The sequence below is a fragment of the Phoenix dactylifera genome, chromosome 1 (genome assembly GCF_051530095.1).
Source record: "Phoenix dactylifera cultivar Ajwa chromosome 1, Ajwa_hap1_PhDact_Kaust_v1.1, whole genome shotgun sequence".
In the NCBI taxonomy this organism is placed as follows: domain Eukaryota; kingdom Viridiplantae; phylum Streptophyta; class Magnoliopsida; order Arecales; family Arecaceae; genus Phoenix; species Phoenix dactylifera.
Genome location: NC_143190.1, coordinates 39816551 through 39840784, shown reverse-complemented (window position 1 = coordinate 39840784; position 24234 = coordinate 39816551). Strand labels below are relative to the sequence as shown.

Here is a 24234-nt window from a genome sequence, read left to right as displayed (position 1 = left end):
GTCGTGATGTACTGCGGGAGGAAGAAGAAGACCAATGTTTTCAGCATGAATAATAATTTCAGGAATAGTCTTTTCAGCTATTCTTCATGGGATTTAAAAAGTTCTTTTTCTTTGTGATGAAGTGAGAGTGGACATCTCTATTCTGGAAGAGTGCGGATGCTAATCCGCAAGGATCACTGGGAGATCGCACGCGGGCTCGGATTTTTGGGTGCAAATGTGCTTAATCAGATCATGGCAAGATTGGGCCCGCACTGTTTGGGCTGTTGTTGGCTGGCATGCTGGAATTACAGTTGGGCTCAAACCCAATGTTATTGGGTTTCTTGGATTACTTGCACTCAAACACAAATACAACGTTAATTAGTTAATTTTATTATTAATGATTAGCTATAATACTAATTAAAATAGTATGACGATTGCACTTTTGTGCTCTCATCACATCCCCAACCAGCTTATTGCTAATCTCTAGCAATTTAGTGCAGAAATGAGAGTGCAAAAGCATTAATTATTATTATATATATACATTACCTAAGATAAATACTTACTTTCGTATAGCATTACGATTACACTTAGCATGTGCAACAAGCCTTTAAACCCCTAGGTTACCCTAGTAGACGAGTGTTGTCTCGTGAGGGTTTGCAGTAAAGTTACCCACAAATTTAATCAGTCAGGAATTTCCAATTTTTAACTCGAAATTTGAACAAGTATTACTGTATGAAACTAAAATTGCAAGGATAATAGAGACTTTTTGCTATCATATTTAAACAGGCTCTAACTCAAGTTTCATTACACCCCATCTATCTGCTAACAAGTCAAGAATGTAGTGAGGTGCAAGATAGTATCATATAAATGAGTGGCTTTCACTTACTTCCAACATGATCACTCCAATTTTCAAGACTTTCTATAGTTAAATGATAATAAAGATCTTAGATTTATTTATTTATTATTATTTTTTAAATCACACTGAATACTAAAAAGAATGACTTGTGCAATATCTAGCCTTATTAAACCTTCTAGCTAACCCATGTAGCGAGTATTAGGCCAATGACTCCCGATTCAGATGGCTCAGGGCACTAGGTGTAAAGACACCTTAATAGGCTTAATAACTCAAGTCAACTAGGCTCCAAAGTCAAATTAGTCACTCAGAGTTTAATCTCAGCCATCCTTATCTTTTTACACGAATACTCGCTGCTTGCCAAGCAAGAGGCCTGGTTACTCAGCGAGAAGACTTACGATAAACTCATTTTATTTTATCTTTTATTATTATTATTATTATTATTATTATTTGGTGTTCATTACACACATAACTTTAAATTATCCAGAAGATTAGAAGTATTCACATTAGTTGCAAGTTTACATACCCCACTATTCATGTGCTTACGTGTAAGTGCTAAATCATATTCCATCATGTTAGCAGGAGACAGGTGAAACGAAAACTCCAGCTAGAACTGTTATTATATTTCTTAACTCAAAACTATTGTCAAGCAATTTCTAGTTTGTACAGCCAAAAAGATTAGAATTTGAATTAGAAATTTAAAATCCCCCCTTTTTTTTATTTAGAAAAATTAAAAATATTCTCACTCCCATACCTAAATCTAACATTGTCCTCAATGTTAAAGAAAATTTAAAGCAGTAATAGGACAGAGGAGAAGTTACCTAATATGGGTAGGTAAATTGACAATTGGGGCAAAAATCCCCAAACCTGCATTTTAGTAATTTATTGATTTTTTTAATTTTTTAATTTTTTTTATTATATATATATTTTTTATAATATTTACATGTTAGGTTGCCTCCCAAGAGTGCTAAGTTTTATGTCTTCAGCTAGACAATGCTAATTCATTCATGATAGACAGGGTCGGTCAGAAGTGTCTCCTCAACTTCTGGACTCAAATACTTAATGTATGGTTTTAAATGATGTCCATTGATTTGAAAGGACCTACCATCCTTGGTATTGCATATTACTACTGCACCATGCGGATGCACTTTCTCTACCGTGTATGGGCCAGTCCAGCGAGATTTGAGTTTTCCAGAGAATAGATGTAATCGAGAATCATATAGAAAGACTTTTTGTCCTTGGTGAAATTTCTTACAAATGATCATTTTATCATGCAAGATCTTCATGCGATCTTTGTACTTCTTGGTATACTCGTAAGCATCGTTTCTAATTTCTTCAAGCTCATCGAGTTGAAGCTTCTTATGTTCTCCCGCTTTGTCAAGATCAAAATTTAAATTTTTAATCGCCCAATAGGCCTTGTACTCTAACTCGACAAGTAAATGACAAGCCTTGCCATAGACAGTTTTATATGGAGACATTCTAATTGGTGTTTTGTAAACCGTCCGATATGCCCATAGTGCATCTGTTAACCCAAGGGACCAATTCTTTCGAGATGGATTGACAGTTTTTTCAAGGATGGTCTTGATTTCTCTGTTGGAAATCTCAATTTGTCCACTCGTTTGAACCCTACTCCCCTTATGATATGAATCCTATCATCATATCAATTGCGGGAGATAAATCTAGATACAACCAATTTGCAAATGCTATTGTATATTTTTATTTTATTCATAATAAAGAAATAGACTTTTGGTCATAGAACAAAATACATTTCCTAATAAATACAAGGTTATAAAGGCTATCACATTAATTAATTTATCTAAATTCTTTCGATCTACTAGATTTTTTTGCGTAAATACCCTTCTAAATATAGAAAATTGTATGAATATCCTTGTAAAGTTACTATTTGCTTGTATACCCTTATAAAAATTTCTATTTGCACGCCTACCCATTAAGGGTATTTTAGTAATTTTAATTTGAAACCGTTAATTTTTTAACGGCGTTAGATGGTATGGGTATATATGCAAAAATAAGAATAAAAATGGATAGAATAGCAAAACAAGTATTTTACGAGGGTACGTATACATGCAATTATCAATTTTGGAAGGATATTCACGCAAAATCTGATATTTAGAAGGGTATCCATGCAAAAAACCCTATTTTTTATCAGAGATGACAGCTAGGTTGGCCCACAAAATATTGACCAAATCGGATATAGAATTGGTCAAAAATATACCAATCCAAACCTAATCTATTTATTAGGTTAATCTAAAATTAAAAAACAAATTTAATTATTTTATTAAATAAATAATTTAGCTCGATCTAGAATTAATTAAATTTATTATTATTATTATTATTATTATTATTATTATTATTATTATTATTTATCTGAAAGTGACTTTGTGCTGATCGATCGGTGTTCTCATGGGAAAACTTCAATGCCATGGCTTGCTCCTTCAGACGATCATCTCCCCGAACCGCACTGGCCAGACAAGTCCAAGAATGATCTGCGGGGAGGCTGGGCCGCCATGGTGTTCATCAAATATGGAAGAGAGAGCATAATGTGACGAAGAAACTGCACACAAAAGACGAGACTTCCAATTATAACTAGTTTGGATGTGATATGGATGATGACGAAGGCAAGACCAACTCAGTTAAGTAAGCTCCTAATGAGAGCACTTACACCGAATCAAATAAATCCAAAGTAACGGACTAATCTTTGATCCAAATACGTAATAATTCAGTCTTATTTCCTTAAAAAAATAAAAATCTCTCCTAAAAATAGATAGACTAAATTTACCTCTTCCTTTCTTTCATCTTTGTATGAAATCTGCTTTGAATCAAAGAGTAGAAGCTAAGACCTTTCTTTAAGATATGCAATCAAATTCCAATCATATATATATATATATAAAGAGAGACAGAGAGGTCCTTTGTTTGTCTATTTTGTACTAAAATTCTATTTCTAATTTATCTTTATTTTCTACTTCAATATTAGTCGAAATAAATTGTCTTCCAATACTAGTCCATTTTAGTTAGGAAGGGCCTTAGGCTTAATATATTCGAATTTACTTTTTATTTTTTATAAATAAGGAGAAGAGTTAGGTGAAAACTTGGAGAGAATTTTTTTTAATAAGAAAAGATGTCTTAGAGAGGCTTAAGGCTACTTTGTAAGGGAACCAAACTCATTATTTCAGCCTTTACTTACTTTTTAATACATTTCTTTACTCTCCTAATTTTTTTCTATTATTATTATTATTTTCAATTTTCTGCAAATATCATTTCGTGTTTGACGTATGTTCTTAATCATGGACCGACGCAATTGATTTACTCTAAGTAGCATACCATTTTACAAAAGAGAGAGAAACTTGTCTGTACTCAAAGTATTTGTTTGGTTAGCATTGCCTGAGAAAATCAAAGGATTTGTTTGGTTGGCCTCGAAGAACAGGCTTCATCCAGGAGAGGTTCTCGTCAAGAAAGAATGGTCGTTGAGTTCAAGTTGATCATTGTATAGTCTGGCTCTGAATTCCTAAAGAATAAATATACATATGATCATGAACAGCTCAATATATTTGGAGACCTAAGGCTATTTGGTCTTTGAGACCTTCCTTACAGTAGGCCGGATTAAGACGAACTCATAGAATGGCCGTTTTCCTTTCCAATTTGTTCTTAAAATGTTTTCTACGGTGGACCTTCTTTGGGCCGAGACCTTAGGCGACCGCCTAAGTCGCCTAAGGATTGGGCCGGCCCTGCATATAATGGTTGACATGAGATGGCATCCAATGTAGGATGATTGTCGAGAGAGCAATAATTCATGAAAAAGTGATCGTGCATTCCGAGTGAAATTTGACACGGATCTTTGGATACATCGAAAACATCGTATTGCATGTCAGCTTTGCGTGAGAGCCTCATACAGCAGCCCATAGATGTGATGTTTGCTCAACATAAGAAATCAAACGAAGCTCAAGACGGCTCTTTCTTACTCAAACTAGATGCACATATGGAGGTTGCTGCAAACGGGCCTGTAAATACGTGGGCTCTCATCATCTTCTATTGTGACCCAAAGTGCAGCCCAACATGGCTTGCCGGCCCGTTTGGAGTTCATTAAGCCTCAACAACCATGATCCATGGGCCCCAAGTAAAAGCTTCAGGAAACGCGGTTACGGAGAGGATGGAAGCGGTTACGAGTGATGTTGATGGCGTTTCATCGCCGGCGGTTGGCTTGAAGGGTTGCCTGGTATGGACATCTTGGAGGGAGATCCAAAACTATGGTGACATGGATTAGTGGCAATGAATACTCGCAATATCCCTCCAAAGCTATGTTGTAAATTATTTTTAGAGAAACAGATTCTAAATGGAACAAAAATCAGCTCCTCCCTATTGTTCAAAAAAAAAAAACATCATCACCATTTAACCCAAATATAATACTTCTTGGACTTTAATGTGGAAAAAAACAAAGAACAAAAGAAAATACACCTACAACAATCTCTTCCACCAAAATCAACATGATCCAAATCCTCATGTCTGGTCCAGATAAGCTCCGTTGAGTTAATTAGCAAGCTTTGCCTTTCATATTTTCTACAAAAATCAACAAAATCTATCAAGCTATCAGCCTTGTAACATTGTAACTGACATATTATTCAGTGTACATGAATCTTGCTGGCTTGAAGATGACTCTACTTCAAGGGGAAGTCTTCCTGTAACAAAACCAAGTTGTTTAGGATTTGGTAATGCCGCGCTATCACTACCCAACATAAACACTATAAATGACATCGATGGTCGATCTTCCGGGCGTTTTTGCACACATGGATGACCCACCTTTATACATTTTATTGCCTCTTTTGCAGCCTGCTTCTGCTTCAGAAGCTAGAAGAGAAAAAAACAAGAAGGGAAGAACAGGGATCGTGATCCCCTGTCCGAGCAGCCAACGGCCATTCATCCTTATCCACTCCGGGTGGGGTATAAAAACCACCGACTCCACCGATCTCCCACGGCCTCTTCCTCCTCCTCTTCCTCTTTCCTTCTTCCTCCTCCATCTCCCTTCCGTTCTCCTCTCCTTCCCTTCCTTTGTTCCTTTTTCTCTCCTCTCTCTTTTCTCCGGTAGAGCTCACGGCTGCTCGAACTTGTGCCACCAGAAATTAGGGCCGTCAGATGCCACTAGAGCAGAGGTAACGCTCTCGCCTCCCTTCCATTTCTTCTTCTTCTTCCCACGATTGGGATCCATGTTCGCCGGCCGAGAAAGCAGCCGGAAATCGACCGGCAAAGAGAACCATGGTTTTCCCCTGTTTTTCTTCCCCTTATTCGACCGCCGCCGCCGCCGGCGTTCGTCGCCGAGGGCCTCAGCCCTTCCTTGCATTTGCCCCGGGTTGGAGTCAATACCCAGCCGCCGGCGAGCAGGCTGGGTATTTGAGGACAATCAAGCCCAAAACCTTCCCTGTTCGGCCCTGTTTTGGGTTGGCTTCGGCCGGTCGGCCACCGCCGCCAGCTGCCCAACACTACCCTCCACCATCTCCGGTCGTCACCTCACCGGACCACATGACCACAGCCAAGCCATCCTCTCTATCTTTCGTTTTACCGAGGAAGAAGGAAGAAAGAAGAAAGAAAGGACTAAAGAAGAAGAAGAAGGGGAGGAGACAGAGAGACCGACCGGTCCCTCTCTCTCTCTTATTTCCTCTCTCTTCTCTCTACCCTCCTCTCTCCACTTTTTCTCTCTACTTTCTTTCTCCTCTCTCCACTTCCTACTTTCTCTCTCTAGAATGTCCAAGGAACCCAATATCTGGTCCTGTCAACTTGATCTACAAATCCAAGTTGATCCCTATAAAAGCCCCGATTTTGTCCTGGTGCCCGGGCTGCCTATTGGACCGATCACTCCGACTCGATGTCTTTGAAACCTTAATTGATGAACCATGTTAGTTAACCCTAGCCCTGATCGAGTCCTTGCCTTATGATTTGTAGCTATGGACCCGACTCGACCTGACCCGATCTTCTATTGGGTTGAGTCTGAGCCTAAAATTGGGACCTGAACATGGGCCGAGTTGGATCTGGATCACTCATGACTCCGTCCGATCCGATCTGTTTGCACGCTTAATATAAATTGTCACCGTACGAAAATAAGATGTTGCAATTTGCTGAAGTTCTCAAAGTCACTACTTTTTTTTTCTAGAAAGAAAGTTGGTACCATGTTACATCTTACCATGGGCCCATTACCTTTCATGGTCAATCGTCTCCATTCGAGCTCTTCCCCAATTGATCCACTTTTATTTCATACATGAACCAATCATCCGAGAAATGTTGGCCATTTATACATAGGAATCTTGGAAATGGTCATTTCCCCTATTTGTAGGATATTCTGCTTCTTTTTTCAGCTGGTGAATCCAAACTAGCAACAAATTTTAGCTCTCCCTCATGGTCACTATTTTAAGATTTAAACGAGAATATGCTTTGTTGCCTTCTTTTGGATGAACAACAATTTAAATTTATAGTTTTTTCGATTATTTTCAAAATATTATACAAAATACCTAGTATAACTAATTTACACTAATGGACTCCTAACTTGTGATTAGGACTTGAGATAGTTCAAAGGAAAGCATGGACACTGAAAGAACAAGAACTTTTCATAGCTTGTCTCTAGTATGAAAAAATTTTACCACCTCGATCTAACAGTCATCGACCTTCAACTATTGTAACCGATAATTCATTTATACTTGCTGAGTTTGTCTTGCTTTTTGATGACTCGGTTGTCGAGGAAGCTCTTGTTGGAAAAAAACCAGGATGTTTAGGATCGGTTAAGGATGCATTCTTGCTGCTCAACATCAATACCACAGAAGACATCGTCGGCCTATCTTTTGGACATTCTTGAACACACAATAAGCCAACCTTTATGGAGTTCAAGGCTTCAACCATGGAAATTGAGTTGCTGATTGATTTATCTACTAGTTCGAAGCCATTACCATGCATCCATAAACTCCATGCCTGAAAGAAATATTACATCACCATCATGATTTAATGAAAAACAAGGGGAACATATGAACAGATTTAACTATTATTTTTTCAGTCTTACATGTGCTAGAAGGTTTCCTTCATACTCGGATATGGAAATGCCTCTGTTCTTCTTGCCGCTAATGATTTCAAGTACTAAGACACCAAAGCTGAATACATCAGATTTCACCGAGAAGACACCATCCATGGCATACTCAGGAGACATGTATCCACTGCATGTATCATTAAGATGAATACTTTTTTTTTTGAAGAATAAATATCTCAACAATGAAAGGTAAATAATACTTACTACGTCCCCACAACTCTCCGAGTATTTAGTGCCGTCTCATCCTCTCGAAATATTCTTGCCAACCCGAAGTCTGATATTTTAGGGTTCATATCTTTATCAAGAAGAATGTTACTAGCTTTAAGATCCCTGTGTATAATTCTAAGTCTCGAGTCTCGGTGTAGGTAGAGAAGACCTTGAGCAATCCCTTCTATAATGTTGAAGCGGGTTTGCCAATCCAGTAGCACACCTTTATCTTTATCTGCCCAAAGTTTACTTTATGTTCGCCATACTTGCGCAAATAATAAAGAAACGGAATATCGGTCTGCCTCAGATTGTTTTTTTTTTTTCTAATTGTAGCAAATAAAGCAAGCTTACACATGCATTTACCCCAAGAGTTAAAGAAACGATGACACAAATATACCGGTTAATGTTAAAACCTGGTATTGACTTGTCTACAAAGATTGACTATAGTATGGTGGTACATTCAGAAGAATCATTGTAACATGCTTAAGCTCCATGAAGTTAGCCACCTCCACAAGGCCAGCCACTCTCTAATTGTCACAACCAAGAACTTTAATTTTAACCTAGAGCGTGGTGCTTTGAGTGACACAACCTCAAGGTTCATTTTCAGATGAGTGTGCCCAGCTATGTCTTTTCGATTTCCAGTACTCTTCCATTTGATCAACAAAGTGGGTTATTAATTCAGGGCAAAGGTTAGAATTTATTGAACTTACTATTTTCTTGAACTGTTGAACTAGGCATTAGAAGGTATCGATTATGCTGTGATTTTCTTAATCTAATCAAGAATGGGAAACAAAGATAAGGAAGAGAACAGAAGATTAACTAACCAAAGATGAAGGCGTCCAAGCTTTTATTAGGCATGTATTCATATACTAGCATCCTTTCCTCTCCTTGAGTGCAGCAACCTAGAAGCCGAACTAGGTTTCGGTGCTGAAGCTTAGCAATCAGCATCACTTCATTCATGAATTCATCAGCGCCCTGTGTCGAAGTCTTTGAAAGCCTCTTCACAGCTATTTCTTGCTCCTCCCCAAGCATTCCCTGAAATCACCACATTTAGCATTGCTATACTTAAGAGTACTAAATTTTGAGGCAGTATGAACGCAACATTGTATTCAGAGTGCTGAATTTAGGACCCTATGTCGACTGAGACCTACATGGTGACACTCTACTAAGCTCAGTTGGTAAACCATGAAAATACCTTGTACACGGGACCGAAGCCACCCTTTCCAAGCTTGTTTTCGATTGAGAAGTTGTCCGTCGCTGCAATGATTGTCCCCAGATCAAATAGAGGAAGGTCCCAGTCCTTGCCGTCCTTGTATTCGTTGTTGCGGTGACTAGCAAAGGGAATGGCACCTAAGGAAACTGCCGCAGTAGTCACAATTAATAAGTACTCACTACTCATGTCGTGGTTGCATATTGCGAGGTGGACTAAATTTACCTGTTCTTCTCCTCTTCATCCAAACACAAATGCCCACCGAAGAAAGCAGCAGAATCCCCGCAACAGAGCCCACCACAATCCCAGCTATGGTACGTGAATGCGAATGATCTGATTCCAGGCCTAAAACATCAGCACCGTCCTATAAGTACATGATGAATCTTCCTTTGTTTTTCTTTTTGTTTTTTTAGAATTTCTTTTTTTCTTTTTGGATCTTCAAGAAGTTCCAGATATAAATTGGGATGAATATTGGTTGCTTGGCTTAGCCCGAGTTTAAATGGGTTAGACCAAGTTATCAATTAGTTGGTTTGAGTTTGGGTTTTTAACAAAACTTTTAAATGGGGACAAGACTGAAAACTTCTAATTTGAGCCTGGAGCATGGTGTTCTGAGCGACCCTACTTAAAGGTTCCTTTCAGATGAGCGAAAAGTCTACGAGCTCTAATTTTTACTCCATACCTGATCCAAATTTTGTGGCCCGACAAACCTCGAGATGGCCCAGACTTACTTCTAATCCTACCATGAATACTTGAATGTGGTATTTATATTCTATGGGTACAATGAGCACAGCTCGTAATGCAACGAAAGAGTTTCTAATAGGATTTAAATGTGAATCGTGATTGCTTAAAAAAAATAAAGCTTGCTAATATAAGAATATTCAAGTCAAACTATGAAATTTAAAAAAGTCACTCGAGCAATCAAATATTTTGGATTATGTATAGCTATTCATGGGCAAAAACTGGAATCAAATTAAAAAAACTGTCCTATTCTTTGATTGGAATCAAAGCCTGACTCCCACCAAATAGTACAAACTAGACTGCATACACCCTATTACAGAGTACAAGGTCCACCCTTGAACCAGTACAAACCGTCACCGGCTTCTGCACCGGCACCGGCGATGCAGACATCTACCGATTTTTAGCTTGCGATGATCAAATGGTATAAATCTTTCTAGTGTGCAGTTGCTGACCACAGTAAATGAAACAAGACATACCTAGATCGGCCGCTGCTAGCCGGACGTAGAGATCCTGTCCACCAAAAGTATACACCCTAATATCAGTGAGCTCTGTCGTCCAAATTATGCATCCGGTCCCGTTGATATTAGCACTAGCATAGGCGGTGCATGAACAATTCCTCAAGCACGACGCCCTACACTCATCCAGTCCTATGCTCCTATCCACCGTCGACCTTGATGTGTCCGGCAGCTTTGTCTCCTCTATTGTCACAAACCCATCAGTCCCGTTCCGACAGTCTAGCTCCGTCATCCTCACACACCCGTCTTTCCCTTCTCTAAGATCCCAATTTTCCGGCGACCTAGGCTTAAATCCCTGCAAACAAGTACATACAGGTGAGTCGTCAGGATTACAGACCCCATAAGCCCCGCATTGTGACACATAATCGCATATGTCCTTCGGCTCAGACAAGTAGACGCTCCACATTTGGCTGTCATTGAGCCAGACAAGGCGTTGGACCTGGCCGGTGTAGTCCACGGTAAGTCTCGCGATGATGGACATGCTGGTGGTGTTGTACATATAGAAAACCTCGTCGTTGTTGATGACAAAGTCCAATATGAAGACCTTATAACGCATAATATCCGGGATGCCACTGAATCTTTGCCCGTTCCATGGTCCGACGCGCCACCGTTGGTTCGAGTCTTCCAACAAAATTATCTGGGGGTCGCCATGGAGATCCAGAAACATGGTGTAGGGACCCGGCGCTGGGTCGCTAGGACTGGCCCATGATGTGATGTTACGGTTGAGGCCACTCGTTAGGTTCCACCCGAACTTCATTCCTGGGAGCAGAGTGTCGGTCGGGTGGTCGGAGCTCTGCCATGCAAAGCTCCCTGGAACAATATTACCGTCACCCTTAGCCTCTTTAACGATGAAATTGGCATCGTCTAAGAGTTGCGCGACTGGACTGGCGAGGCCCGACGAGCCTGAGGACCAGATGGGTTTAGAGTTCTGGTCGGTGATGATGAGAGTTCCATTGGCGGCGATCGACAGGCTACCGTTGCGCTCGGAGATCGGGTGCTGGCGATTGGCAACCCACACGATGGTATCAGATGAGACCTTGTACCATATGCCGACGTAGCGATTGCTAGTGTTGACAGGGCTGAAGAAGCCTAAGGCACATCTTTCCCCAGCTGAGATCAACTCTTGGCCGTCGGAGAGGGGTTGGCCTGGGGTTAGGATGTCACCTCCAATGGAGGGAGAGAAATGAGAAGAAACGATCAAGAAGAGAAAGAGTAGCGTTGCAGGCAGCGATCCCATCTTGCCAAACAGCTCCATGTCGAAGAAAACGTTACGGACTTTTGACTCTTCTGAAGTTATAAGGCTTCTAGTACTGCTTACCCTGAGAGTTGATTTGTTGGAGAAAATGCAATGGGTTGTTCAGAGGTGTGAACGCAAACCAGCCACATGGTCTGGGGTCAAGGCTAGCTATTTTGTCGTAGGGTTTGCATCTTTTTCGCGCGGAAGGATTCACCTTCCTTCGCACGAATCCACCAATGGATCACGCAATCTTTACTTCGGGATCCGTGCAGCCTGTTTAATGATGAGTCCGATTGCTTTGATATCTGTGTTGGGGGAGATCGAACGGACAGCGTCGGAAAAGAAGCTCAACCATTCTTTCGCGGGAAAGATACAAGCCGAACTCATCTGTCAATTCTCCGATGACGCAACACCTATCGGAAAAGCAGAAGCATAGCCGTTGCGTAAACGAAACTACAAGCCCTAACTTTCTGCGGATTAACCAACCATATCTTGACATTAATACCTGTCATGCGTCAATAAGTCAGACGCCAGTTCTCGGGGTCAAGGGGCACTTGCGATTCATGTGGAGCGCCCGTAGGCTCCCCTGGCCCTTCACCGAGCAAGCTTACATGTACAAGCGATTGCATGCTAGTGGTGGGAATTATGTATTCTGGCTTCGCATTAACATCAATTATTGTGGAGTTTTGAAGGGGACTACGGATCGGCTCTGCGTAGGACCGACTGATCAAGGTCGTCCATGTATGATTGAGTGGTTATGAATGCATAGGGCTTATTACATATGCATTGTATCAGGAATCTTGGAGAAGATGCATGAATTAGACCTAGAGACAAAGTTCTTCCGAGGCGGGCTTGGGACCGGCGGCGTGGATGGGGAGATTGGCTCAACACTGCACCTTTGCTGTTAGCTGGTTTTGGGTGTCAGTCAGAGATTATCATAACTACGCTCGTTTGGGTGGGGACTGGGGACACAATTATAATTAGGTTATGTATCGTTTTCTCACTTAAATTTGATGAGTCACGAGGGGCAAATCTGTCAACACGTAATGTTTTTTATTAGGGCTGACAGGTGCGTTGGGCCCGACAAAATATTGACCGAATCGAATATTGAATAGATTTAAAATATATCAATTCAAACTTAATCTATTTATTAAATTGATCAAAAATGTAGTAGCTTTCGGCAAACTGGCCTGTAAACACGTGGGCAATCCAGCTCCTGCTATTTATTTTATTACGGCATCTTCAAAGCCGACTTTGATTGTCCCAAGGAAAAGGGCGCCCGTAGACAGGAACTGGTTGGTGGGAACCGAATGATCCAGGGGTACCCAAATTCCTTGCATTGACCATCAAGCCATTCTCGACAGTAACCTGCTTAGACTCCAGAGCACGTCTGATACTTTTTGCAGATTAATTGAAGCAAATGTCTTCGCTTGGAAACTTTCCCCACACCTTCTGCAAAAAATAGTGAATCCGAGATGCTGTTTTCTTCTTCGAAATCCAACTGAATTTTATTGTGGATCCTGCTGGAGTTGAGAGATAGTCCTGGTATGAAACCTCATGAGATCTGATTGGCTGAGCGGCAATCCAATCAGCTGCTTGATTCGCTGCCGAAACACATAGGATCGAGGCTTGGAAATTTGTAGCAATAGACTTCCACTGCCAAATATCCTTCAAAACTAGGTTAACCTGCACTTTGGAATAAGATGAATTGAGCCAGGAGATAATAGTAGATGAATCTCCTTCAGCCCACACCTGCAAAGCTTCATAAGTGTATATGGATGTGTGAATACCATACCATGCTGCAAGAAGCTCTGCATAAGATACTGAGATTTTTCAAACTAGTTTGTTTGCTGCTGATATCAACCGACCATTGTGAACACGAATAGCATAACCTACTACAGCCTTATCATCCATTACAGAGCCATCAAAATTAACTTTTAAATTAAACTAGATTTTGAACTCATTATTTCGGTTTCTATTTACTTTTGAATATATTTATTTACTCTCCTATTTTTTTCTTCCACTCAAATTTTCTCCTCTCAATTCTCTGCAAATATTATTTTGTGTTTGATGTTTATTCTGGACTATGGATCGGCGCAATCGATCTATTCCGAGTAGCATACCGTTCTACAAGAGAAAGAGAGAAACTTGGCTATATTCGAATTGTTCTCCACTAAAATTTGGTTAGGTCATAGATCGGACGATGGAGGTCTCATATCAATGATCTAGCTATTGGATATACTATACTATCTCTAAATTTCTCGCACACCAAAAAACTATATACATGTATATGTGTGTGAGCAGTTTAGAGGAAGTAGATTGCATTCAATGGCTTGAATTATCGATGTGAGGTTCTTATCATCTAATTCAAAAAAGGTGTAATATTACAAGTCGTAGTGCAACTAATTGCTATATAGTTCTAGTAGTTCTAATGTATTAAAACCAGCTTCTTCCATTCACACATATTGGTTTACCCCTGTACGATAAATAGATTCTAAAACAATATTGGATGCCACTCTTGGAGAAAATGAGTACCAGACTTACGGCATAAAAAGGGAGATTGCTCTCTTGGGGAGGTAGAGTCACTCTTGTCAACTCCGTTCTCTCGGCATTCCCTTCCTACCTCATGTCCATCTTCAAACCCTAGATATAGGCGGTCAACAGAATTGATCAAGATTGGAAGTTTTTCTTTGGAAAGGAAAGGACAGTGTCGGCGGATTTCATTACCTTGTGAGTTGGAATAGCGTTCGCCGCTCAAAGGAAGAAGAGGGTTTTAGAATCAACAATATTAGGAACCTGAACCGCGCTTTGTTGGCTAAGTGGGCATGGAAACTATGGTTGCATTCAGCAAGAACCTCGCAGCATTGTGGAATTACACAGGTTTTCGATTGGGTTAAGCTAATCATATCAGGTTTTCGGAAAACTCTTGGATTGGCCCCTTTCCTTTTACTAGTGTCACAACTCAAGACCTCACCCAAAATGGCTAGCCGGAAGGTATTAATTGGGTTCCTTGATCCTGTATAAGTATCCAAGATCTACCCAGTGAATAACCGATGTGGGACTAAATACACGCCCGCATGGGTCCTCGCATATTCCCCTCGTTCAAGCCCTGACGTCCTCGTCAGGCTAAGGGTTCAAATCTATTCAAATCTAATCACAAACACCACGATTGGCCCGTAGTCAGCCCCAATGGATCCGTGCTGCAATGTCCTTTAGTCCACATAGGTTATAGGCTGGGTCCGCTCTGATACCATTTATCACAACTCAGGACCTGATCCAAAATGGTTAGCCGGAAGGTATTAATTGGGTTCCTTGATCTTGTATAAGTACCCAAGATCTACCCAGCGAATAACCGATGTGGGACTAAACACACGCCCGCACGGATCCTCGCATAAATTATGTGAGGACCCGTGCGGGCGTGTGTTTAGTTCGATATCGGTTATTCGCTGGGTAGATCTTGGGTACTTATACAGGATCAAGGAACCCAAACAATACCTTCCGGCTAGCCATTTTGGGTGAGATCCTGGGTTGTTACAACTAGTATGTTCTCTAGTGCTACTAAAATCAATATTTCAGTAGCCTCTCAGTGGAGTTGAGAAATCTCAGTTGGAGCATTAAGCTGCTCGGACCTCTTTCTAAATATCAGATGGCCCAGCTTGATAGCTTGCATGACCTATTGGCCCACATCAAACCGTCAAGGATTGCTGATAACCCAGTATGAAAACTTATTCAAAGTGGATCCTTTACCACGGATTCCTATTACAAATTTTTAACAGCCGTGGTCTATTTTGCCATTACTATAGCGTCACTAGGAAAGTGGCATTGTCTGAGAAAATCAAAGTATTTGTTTGGTTGGCATCGAAGAACAGGCTTCATACCGCAGAGGTCATTGCCAAGAAAGGATGGTCGGTGAGTTCAGGCTATCCATTGTGTGATTCTAATTCTGAATGTGTGTGGCCAAAATAAGAAATCAAACACAGCTCAAGGCGGCTCTTTCTTACTCACAATATCCCGCATTGAGAAATATATCAAGCATCTCTGTTCTACATTGGCCAACTTCTCCGGCCTACAGGTTCTTCAGGAAGCTAATCGCGTAGCAGATTGTTCGGCCCATATTGCGGGTATCGAGCAAGATGAAAACGTTTGGTTTCAAGACTTGTCCTCGAATGTCATCCTATTTTATCAGAGTGGATGCAAGGGGAATCCCCTTTATTCCCTTGTAATGAGAAGAAATCCAAACTTTTGTTGACCATATACTCATATATCAACATTCTTTCCTCTCCTCGAATGCAGCAACCCACCAGCCGCACAAGATTCCTGTGTTGAAGTTTGGCAATTAGCACAACCTCGTTTTTGAATTCATCGAGGCCTTGTACTGAAGTTTTAGCTAGTCTTTTCACTGCAATTTCCTGTCCATCTCCAAGTTCACCCTAGTAAATAACACAATCAACATACCAAAAACATTAGCAAAATCTTTATGAAGTAAACATTAGTAAACTCATGATCATATAGATCCGTTCCCTATTGTATGGGATCAGGATCAAATCCATAATCAAATATATCTTTTGAATTAGTTTACAACCTTTATTGCTGATATTTGAACTTAGTGGATCCACATAGATGTGTGTTTGGTCCCATATTAGGAGTGTGCTGGGGAGGTTTTGGATATTAATACAAGATAAAGGACCTCAAATAATAATCTCCTGGATAGTTTTTCTGGATGAAATCTTGAGTCGTCATAAATTGTATTGAAGTCAACCGCACTCATGGCATACATGGCTAATGGACATTGCATCACCGGTCGTTCTAGGATAGTTATGACCCAGTCATGCTTTTGTGTTTAGACCCTTTTACTGACAAGAACACCAACACTTAATCAAATGTGAGGAGTACGTGAGGACATGTATAGGCATATGTTTAGTCCCATACCGAGTGTACATTAGGAAGGCTTTGGCTAGGGACCGGTGTCGTTACATGATCTACCAACGTTGGCTTCAGAACAACTGATTCTTTTGTTAAGAACAAGGGAAATCTATTCATAATTATCTAGATTCTATCAGAGCCGAGGACGGCTCTTGTCCGATGGTGGAAAGATTGTGAAGCCCAATAGTCTCACATCGGAAAGACTCGTTCCAGAGCCTGGGCATATGAGGTGGGTGTCTCCTAATCCTGCAGACGCGTTTTGGGTGGAAAACAAAATCGGGGAGGGGTGAAGGATGCTTGCATGAAGCCCCGAAACTGGACAATATCTGGCAGGGGAGCCCCGTGTTCCCCCCTCATGTAGCCCCCACGTGGGCACTGGGTGCCTCACGTGCTCCGCGCAGGCGGGGGCGTGATATTTGGTATCAGAGATTGGGTTCATTCATAAGTTGTTTAAGACTTGGACAAGAAAAAATTTTATATTCTTCGAGGATGAAATATGAATGACAATTATGCATGAAACTGTTATATAGAAAGAAAATATATTTGAGGATGAAACTTAAGAGTTTTTCCTTTGTTTACTTGGAATATGAAATATTAGATCTTTTCAAATTACAATGCAAAATTGGTATTTTGATTGAAAGTCATTTAGTAAATTTTGAGAATAATTATCAATCTTGAAAAATATTTGAGGCTCAATTGTTCTACTATGGATAAAGTGCAGTAGTTTATGATCCTGCAATAAATCAATCAAATAAATATTAGTTGATGTTTTGACCAAAAAAAAAAGAAGGTTTCTACTACGAACAAGGAAGAAATCAAAGAAGAGAAACAAGTTCATCAAAATGATATGCAAAAGGCAGAGAAATGAGGTATTAAATATTCATAGACAAGTAGTATTTTGATCAAAAGTTATTAGTGAATCCAAAGGATTTTGATGTTTTGAATCAGAGTGCGTAGCAAAAACATAGTGGTCTGAATTATTTATCTAAGTTGGTCAGAAGTATTATCCCTTTGATTCGGAAAGTTTTAATAATAAAAGATTTGATCTATTTTTTTTATGTAGTAGGACTTTCTGGATAAATAAAAGGAAAATGTTTTGATTTTTTGGATGTCGCTGTGCTATCTTGGGTTCTCCAATTTTATGTCGTGCTAAAAAATTCTTAGCATCTTTTGTCTAGAATTAATGGATCATCGATTTTGATCTTGGATCTGGAATATGTTGGTATAGACCTCCTTTCTCCTAAATCTGAAGCTTGAATTTTTTTTTTTTCAAATAATATCAACCTTCTATCTGATTAAAAGAAATTGAGCTTGTCAATCGACTTTAATGAATATCTAACAAGGGTGGATTAGAGTTGTTTATGACCTAATCTTGTGATAGATCGGTTAATCGAGAGAAATTGATATTTTGACGAAGAAACTTGATGTTTTTATTCAGAATTAAGACGTTGATTTTCGATTAGGAAAGAAAAGTTTGATTTAAATCACCTACCAAAAGAATCAAATTTGAAAGTATCGTACCTTATTCTTTTGATAAGATCTAATAATGAAGTTGTATTGATAAGTAGAATTTTCGGAAAACTTAAGTTAGTTTTCTAGTGGAGAAGAATGTTGTTGATTCTCACGATAATCATGATATCCATTGCTGTCTAATGATCATTATTACATGTTCATTTTGTGAATCACATTACTAACCATTTAATGATTTGACTCTGATTAAGGCCGGTCGGTATTTTTTGTGGGGTTAGTACTCTACCATAATAAGTGCATGAAATCTATTTTATTCCGAGATCTATCTCAAATACAATTAATTTTATCAATCTTGTTGTGAAATGATCCCAATCTGACCTAGTATAAACTTGCATCAAGATAATGATTGCAATCTTAGATTTTAGTTAGTCACTTATCTAGTGCTAATCTTACTCATATGTATAAAATTTTTGACACTTGATCAAGAGTCATATATCTCACTGATTTTGATCAAAGAGAATGAGATCTTAAATTTATGTTACTCAATGGGCTGAACATCGCTAAATTTGAAAAGACTAGATTTTGTAAATTTCGAGGACGAAATTTTTATTAAGGAGGGGAGAATGTAATAACCGGCCCAAAATGGGCCAATCGGGCCGAAGCCGGCGGACCCAACCGGTTTCAGCCCATGGTTGAAGAAGAGAACTAGACAAGGGATCGCGATGCAATCCTCTGGTCTTCTTCCTCGGGGTAACGGGGGCGAGACTGGAGCGGAAATATCGTGGCCTCTTGAATGGCCTCTGATTCTGCTCAACCACCGCGAGCATCACGGCGGTGAACGAGCCACAGCCATTTTCTTTCTTCCCCAGAGAGGGATATAAAAGCCCCCGATAGCTCACCCGATCCGAGACCCCCCTCCTCCCTATTTTCTCCTTTTCCTCGGACCAGGATGTTGCCAGATCTAGGCACTCCGGCAGCCTGATGTTCGCCACCGTCCTCACTCATGCTGGGTTCTACCTCCGGTATCCTCCACCAGCGCCTCTCCTCGTCGGACTTCACCACCCGCGCCCCTGCTCTCATTGGTAAGGTAAGATCCATCCATTCCTCCTTTTCTTTACTGCCTTTCCTCCTCTCGATCCACTCGGGAGGATAGATCAAATAGAAGAAGAAAGAAAGAAAGAGAGAAGAAAGGGAAGGGGGGGACTCACCATGGGCGCCGGCCGCAGGCACAGCCGTGCTGCTGCAGGCGCCGGCCGCACGCCATGGCCACGGGCTGCAAGCGCGGCCCCAGGAGCGGCTGCGGCCACGGGCGCCGCAGGCACTGCAGGTGCCGTTGGCCCGCCGGGGGCGCCGCTGGCCGCTGCCCGTTCCTCCCCGAGCATTCCGACGAGCTCGCCCTTTTCCCTTCATGAGCGAAGAAACAACAAGAAAGGGGGGAGGAGAAGAAGTCGGGAAAAAGAGAAGAGGAGGAGAAGAAAAAGAAAGAAGAAAGAAGGAGAAGAAGTTTCGGGAAGGAGGAAAAAAAAAAGAAGAAAAGAAAAAGAAAAGAAGAGAAGGAAAAGAAAAAGAGAAGAAGGAAAAAGAAAAGAAGGAAAAGAAAAGGAAAGGAAAGAAAAAGAAAAGAAAAAAAAACGTAAATAAATAGTGAATACGTAGGATTTTAGTCCAAATTATCCGGTTGGGACTTGAGATTTATTCAGGTCCATGTTAGAGTTTTAATTTAATAATGCATCTGGAACTGTTTGATAGGTATAGAGAATTTGACGGACGAGATTAGGGTTGTGTGGGCAAATTGAGGTAAGTAACCCTGGCACTGATGTTATTAATTTTTTTAAAAAATTACTATTTAATTGTAAGAATAAAATAATGAAAAATATATTTGTTATGATGTATTTTCTTAAAAGTATGATCAAGCATATGATTGCATGTGATTCATGAGTCTGATTAAATTGCATCCTTCATGAATATTTGAGTATAAATTATGGTTATGATAAATTGCATGAAAATGAGATTTGTGGCATAATCATGAATTTTAATATTACGATGAATTATGGTTATGATAAATTGCATGAAAATAAGATTTGTGGCATGATCATGAATTTTATACATTACGATGAATTATGGTTATGATAAATTGCATGAAAATGAGATTTATGGCATGATCATGAATTTTATACATTACGATGCCATTTGTCATTTTTCAACCTATGTATGGAAGTATGATTTATGAAAAAGAATAATAATTTATGAACTCTCATATAGCTATGCCCACCTCTAAAAATAGAGGTCAGTCGACCCCCCTGGAGCTAGCATCCAACGAATATGGCCCTCTGCCAACAGGTTAAAGTTGGTAACGAATAAGAATAAGTTATAAAACTCGTTGACTACGAATACGAACCCTGTCATGGGATTATAGTGACCATAGCAGCACATCCGTCTGAGAGTAAGATTTATAAAGTATGGATGAATGGCAGCATTTTTATATGACTTGCATTATCATGTTTATGAACTTGCATGGTTGGAGCATATTTTGCTTTATAACTTGTTTTGAATAATTTATCTGTGAAATGCTTTATTTTCTGTTAAGTTCTTCAAATGATGCATTGGCGTGAGAAAAATTATGCTTGATCTAATAAGATAGTACATGGTTACTTACTGAGTAGCAAGCTCATACCCCTCCTGTTGTTTTCTTTTATTTATTTCAGATAATTAAGGCGATTAGGAGCGGAAAAGAGTAAATGAAAATTGGAGTTGAAGCATAGTTACAGGGACTCTTAGAAATATCTATGTTAATAAGTTTAGGTTGTAATATTGCAAACTCAAGTATTTGATTTAGATGCTCTGTACTTGCTTTTTTATGATTAGTAAATAAATTTGATCAGATTGGGTCTTATTTCATGAAATAAAACTGTTATCATGGGCTTCGTGCTATTGTGGGCAGCAACCTACAATAGCACGGCCGTGTCATAAATCAGATCTGGGGTGCGAAAAATCATATCCGGATTCGGGGCGTGACAGATTCAGATTTTTGGTAATGCACTATCCAAGAACCAAACTAAAAATCTCTAACTGCTAAGTAGAGAAGTATGAAAATTGGAGCACACAAAAAGAAAATCTTTACTAAAATGTGCCTCATGCTTCAAACAGAAAATGGAGTTACAGATTTGCACTTAGCTAGCACAAAGGCAATAGTAGATGAAATCCTGTGTTGGCTGTTGAAAGATACAAGTTCCTCATTGAAAAATCGAAAGATATAGCTAAGCATATGCTAACCATTAAGTATATCTGGAAGGTCACTTGCTGACAGTAAGTCTATCAGGTCATTTCTAAAATGTGTTCTCACTCTCAAGGATCTTATTGTTTACCGAATAGTCTTTGTAAAATTATTGCCAAGGTTCTTTCCCCTAGGATTGCTCGTTACTTGCCTTTCTTGGTTGCCATTTGACTACTTTCTTTGGTCACGCTCAGTACCTTGTTCTCTAACAAGTACTTGCATAATCACTCCAGTGTTTCTACACTGTGGACTCGAGACTCGTCCATCTGACTAAGTAATCTGTGCACTAATCTCATCGGATCAATCACCGTCCCTCGTGATGGATCCATCGATCATGAGCATTTAGAAATTAATACCTAATGACATATGCCTCAAATTCTCAACTCCTTGAGAATATGTATCATCATTTATTAATTTTTTGGACGATTCATGGACATATACAAACATGAATAAAAAACAAATTGCCCAATTTATTTATTGATAAGAGTCAAATTGCAAATTTGTACTCCAGATTACAAATATGTGTCAGCCATATTGGCTTCTAGGAGATACTTTTAACACGAACACTGGCCCCGCCAACGGATATAAAGTTGGCATACAAACATGAATCTATATCGATTACGAACACTGGCTCTATCATAGGTATAAAGTGACCATAGTACAAATATCTGTGAGCAATATTTTGAACTATAATATGGCTAAATGATAGAAGAATGATTTATTTATTTATTTTAAAAATAAAATATGAATTATTTATACATGCATAATTAGTTTTATGACTTGTTTTATTATACCGTATTATGAAATACTTATTTTGGAATATCTGTTAGTTTTCTTAAATGATGCATTGACATGAAAAATCTTATGCTTGATCCGATAAAGTAGTGAAAGATTTACTTACTGAGCTGTTTCTCATATACCTCTGTTTTTATTTTTCTCCCCGGAAAAAAAGATCAGTAGGGGCAAAGATTGGGCCAGGCGTAGAATTCGCACTAGCAAGCTTGGCAATTTGTAGAAGAGTTATAATAGTGTATAGCTAATGATGGATTTGGCATTGATGTTGGTTTTTAGATGCTCTATACTTCCTTCTATTTAGTTTGCAATGAAAGTTGGACAAATACTATTTTTCTATGATTTGTTATTATGGGCTTCGTGTTATTGTGGACAATACCCTACGGTAGCACGGCCATTCATGCTCCAGATCTAGGATGCGACAAATCATGCTCCGAATCTAGGTTGTGGCACTCCAGGCCTAACAAAATTCCATTCAATGTCAAAATTTGAGGAAGAGGTTCCCACAAATGAAATAATTTGATCCACACTTACATGTCCAAGAAGATTTTGGTGAGAAGAGTGGACATAAACTCCTCTATTTTTCTTTCCTCTAATGATCTCCAAAACTAAAACACCGAAGCTGAACACATAGGATTTCACCGTGAAAACGTCATCCATTGCATACTCAGGTGACATGTATCCACTAGATTTCACCAACAAAATAATTAAAATTAACCATGGGCATTTATAGTGAAAACATAATGGGTCTCAGACATTTTTGTAAATCAAACTTACTATGTGCCAACTACTCTTCTGGTTACTTCTGTCTCATCTCCTCCAAAAATTCTTACCATACCAAAGTCTGAGATTTTTGGGATTCATCTATTTATCAAGAAGAATATTGTTAATGATGTTATTCGAGCTAATGATGAAGACGATGAGGAGGAGGCATCTGATCGGCGCACGTTAGGCTCTATGGTGTCTTCATCATCATGGGCAACACCAAGACGAGGGTCTCTCTAATCGAGGCCGAGGTTCTCCCTGCCTCCCGATCTAGCGTTCCTGCTCGGGGGTCTCCTCTGGGCTGCCGATGCTGCTGACGAGCGCCTTTGGCATTTCAGCATCTTGGAGTCCGTTTTCATTACTCTCGATGCTAGGTGGAGCGGGGAGGAGAGCACTGGGAGGGGGTTGAGAAGGAGGGACTTGGCGTCGGGGTTGTCGGAGAGCAAGAAGAGGAGGCTGGCGGGGGAGAAGCCACGGTGGAGGAGAGGGGGAGAGGGGGAGTCGGAAGCAGGTGGCGGTGGCGGGATCGAGGAGGAGGGAGGCGGGGGTCGGAAGGGGCCCGATATCGAAAGGGGAGTAGAGGAGTAGGGATCAGACAAAAAAGAAAAGTTGAATGGGTCCGGAATTGATCCGACTAGGTTGGGACTAGGTTATATATGGACTCGACCGTATCCGAATGACCCATTGGGTCAAAACTTGTAGCTATGGACCCGACCCGACCCGACCCGACCCGATCTTCTATTGGGTTGGGTCTGGGCCTAAAATTAGGACATGAAAATGGAATCGAGTTGGGTCGGGGTCACTCATGACCCAGTCCGACCTCACCTATTTGCACGCCTAATATAAACTGTCAACATATGGAAATAAGATATTGCAATTTGCTGAAGTTCCCAAAGTCACTACTTTTTTCCTCCAGAAAGAAAGTTGGTACCATGTTACATCTTACCATGGGCCAATTACCTTTCATCGTCAACCGTCTCCATTCGAGCTCTTCCCCAATTGATCGTCATTTATTTCATACATGAACCAATCATCCGAGAAATGTTGGTCATTTACGCATAGGAATCTTGGAAATGGTCATTTTCCCTATTTGTAGGATATTCTGCTTCAATTTTTAAGCTAGTGAATCCAAACTAGCAACAAATTTTAGTTCTCCCTCATGGTCACTATTTTAAGATTTAAATGAGGATCTG

General features: G+C 40.0%; 1 protein-coding gene and 2 long non-coding RNA genes across 3 annotated transcripts; 2 read left to right on the top strand and 1 right to left on the bottom strand.

Annotated features, from left to right (window-relative positions):
* The first annotated feature begins 4972 nt into the window (after positions 1 to 4972).
* Positions 4973 to 8947, top strand: LOC149768647 (uncharacterized). The gene is made up of 2 exons (XR_016413453.1): positions 4973 to 5994; positions 7390 to 8947. It is a non-coding gene; the product is annotated as an uncharacterized LOC149768647 (long non-coding RNA).
* On the bottom strand, positions 7296 to 11948 carry LOC149768646 (receptor-like serine/threonine-protein kinase SD1-8). Its single transcript, XM_089931079.1, has 7 exons — positions 10542 to 11948; positions 9553 to 9672; positions 9313 to 9476; positions 8942 to 9152; positions 8115 to 8352; positions 7887 to 8037; positions 7296 to 7798 (listed from the first exon to the last, which is right to left on the bottom strand). Exons 1-7 carry the CDS (start codon positions 11833 to 11835, stop codon positions 7490 to 7492), a joined length of 2487 nt encoding a protein of 828 aa, XP_089787205.1. The 5' UTR covers positions 11836 to 11948; the 3' UTR covers positions 7296 to 7489.
* Positions 11949 to 18907: 6959 nt separating this feature from the next.
* On the top strand, positions 18908 to 21154 carry LOC103707168 (uncharacterized). The gene is made up of 3 exons (XR_005511677.3): positions 18908 to 19297; positions 19960 to 20007; positions 20916 to 21154. It is a non-coding gene; the product is annotated as an uncharacterized LOC103707168 (long non-coding RNA).
* The last annotated feature ends 3080 nt before the right edge of the window (positions 21155 to 24234 follow it).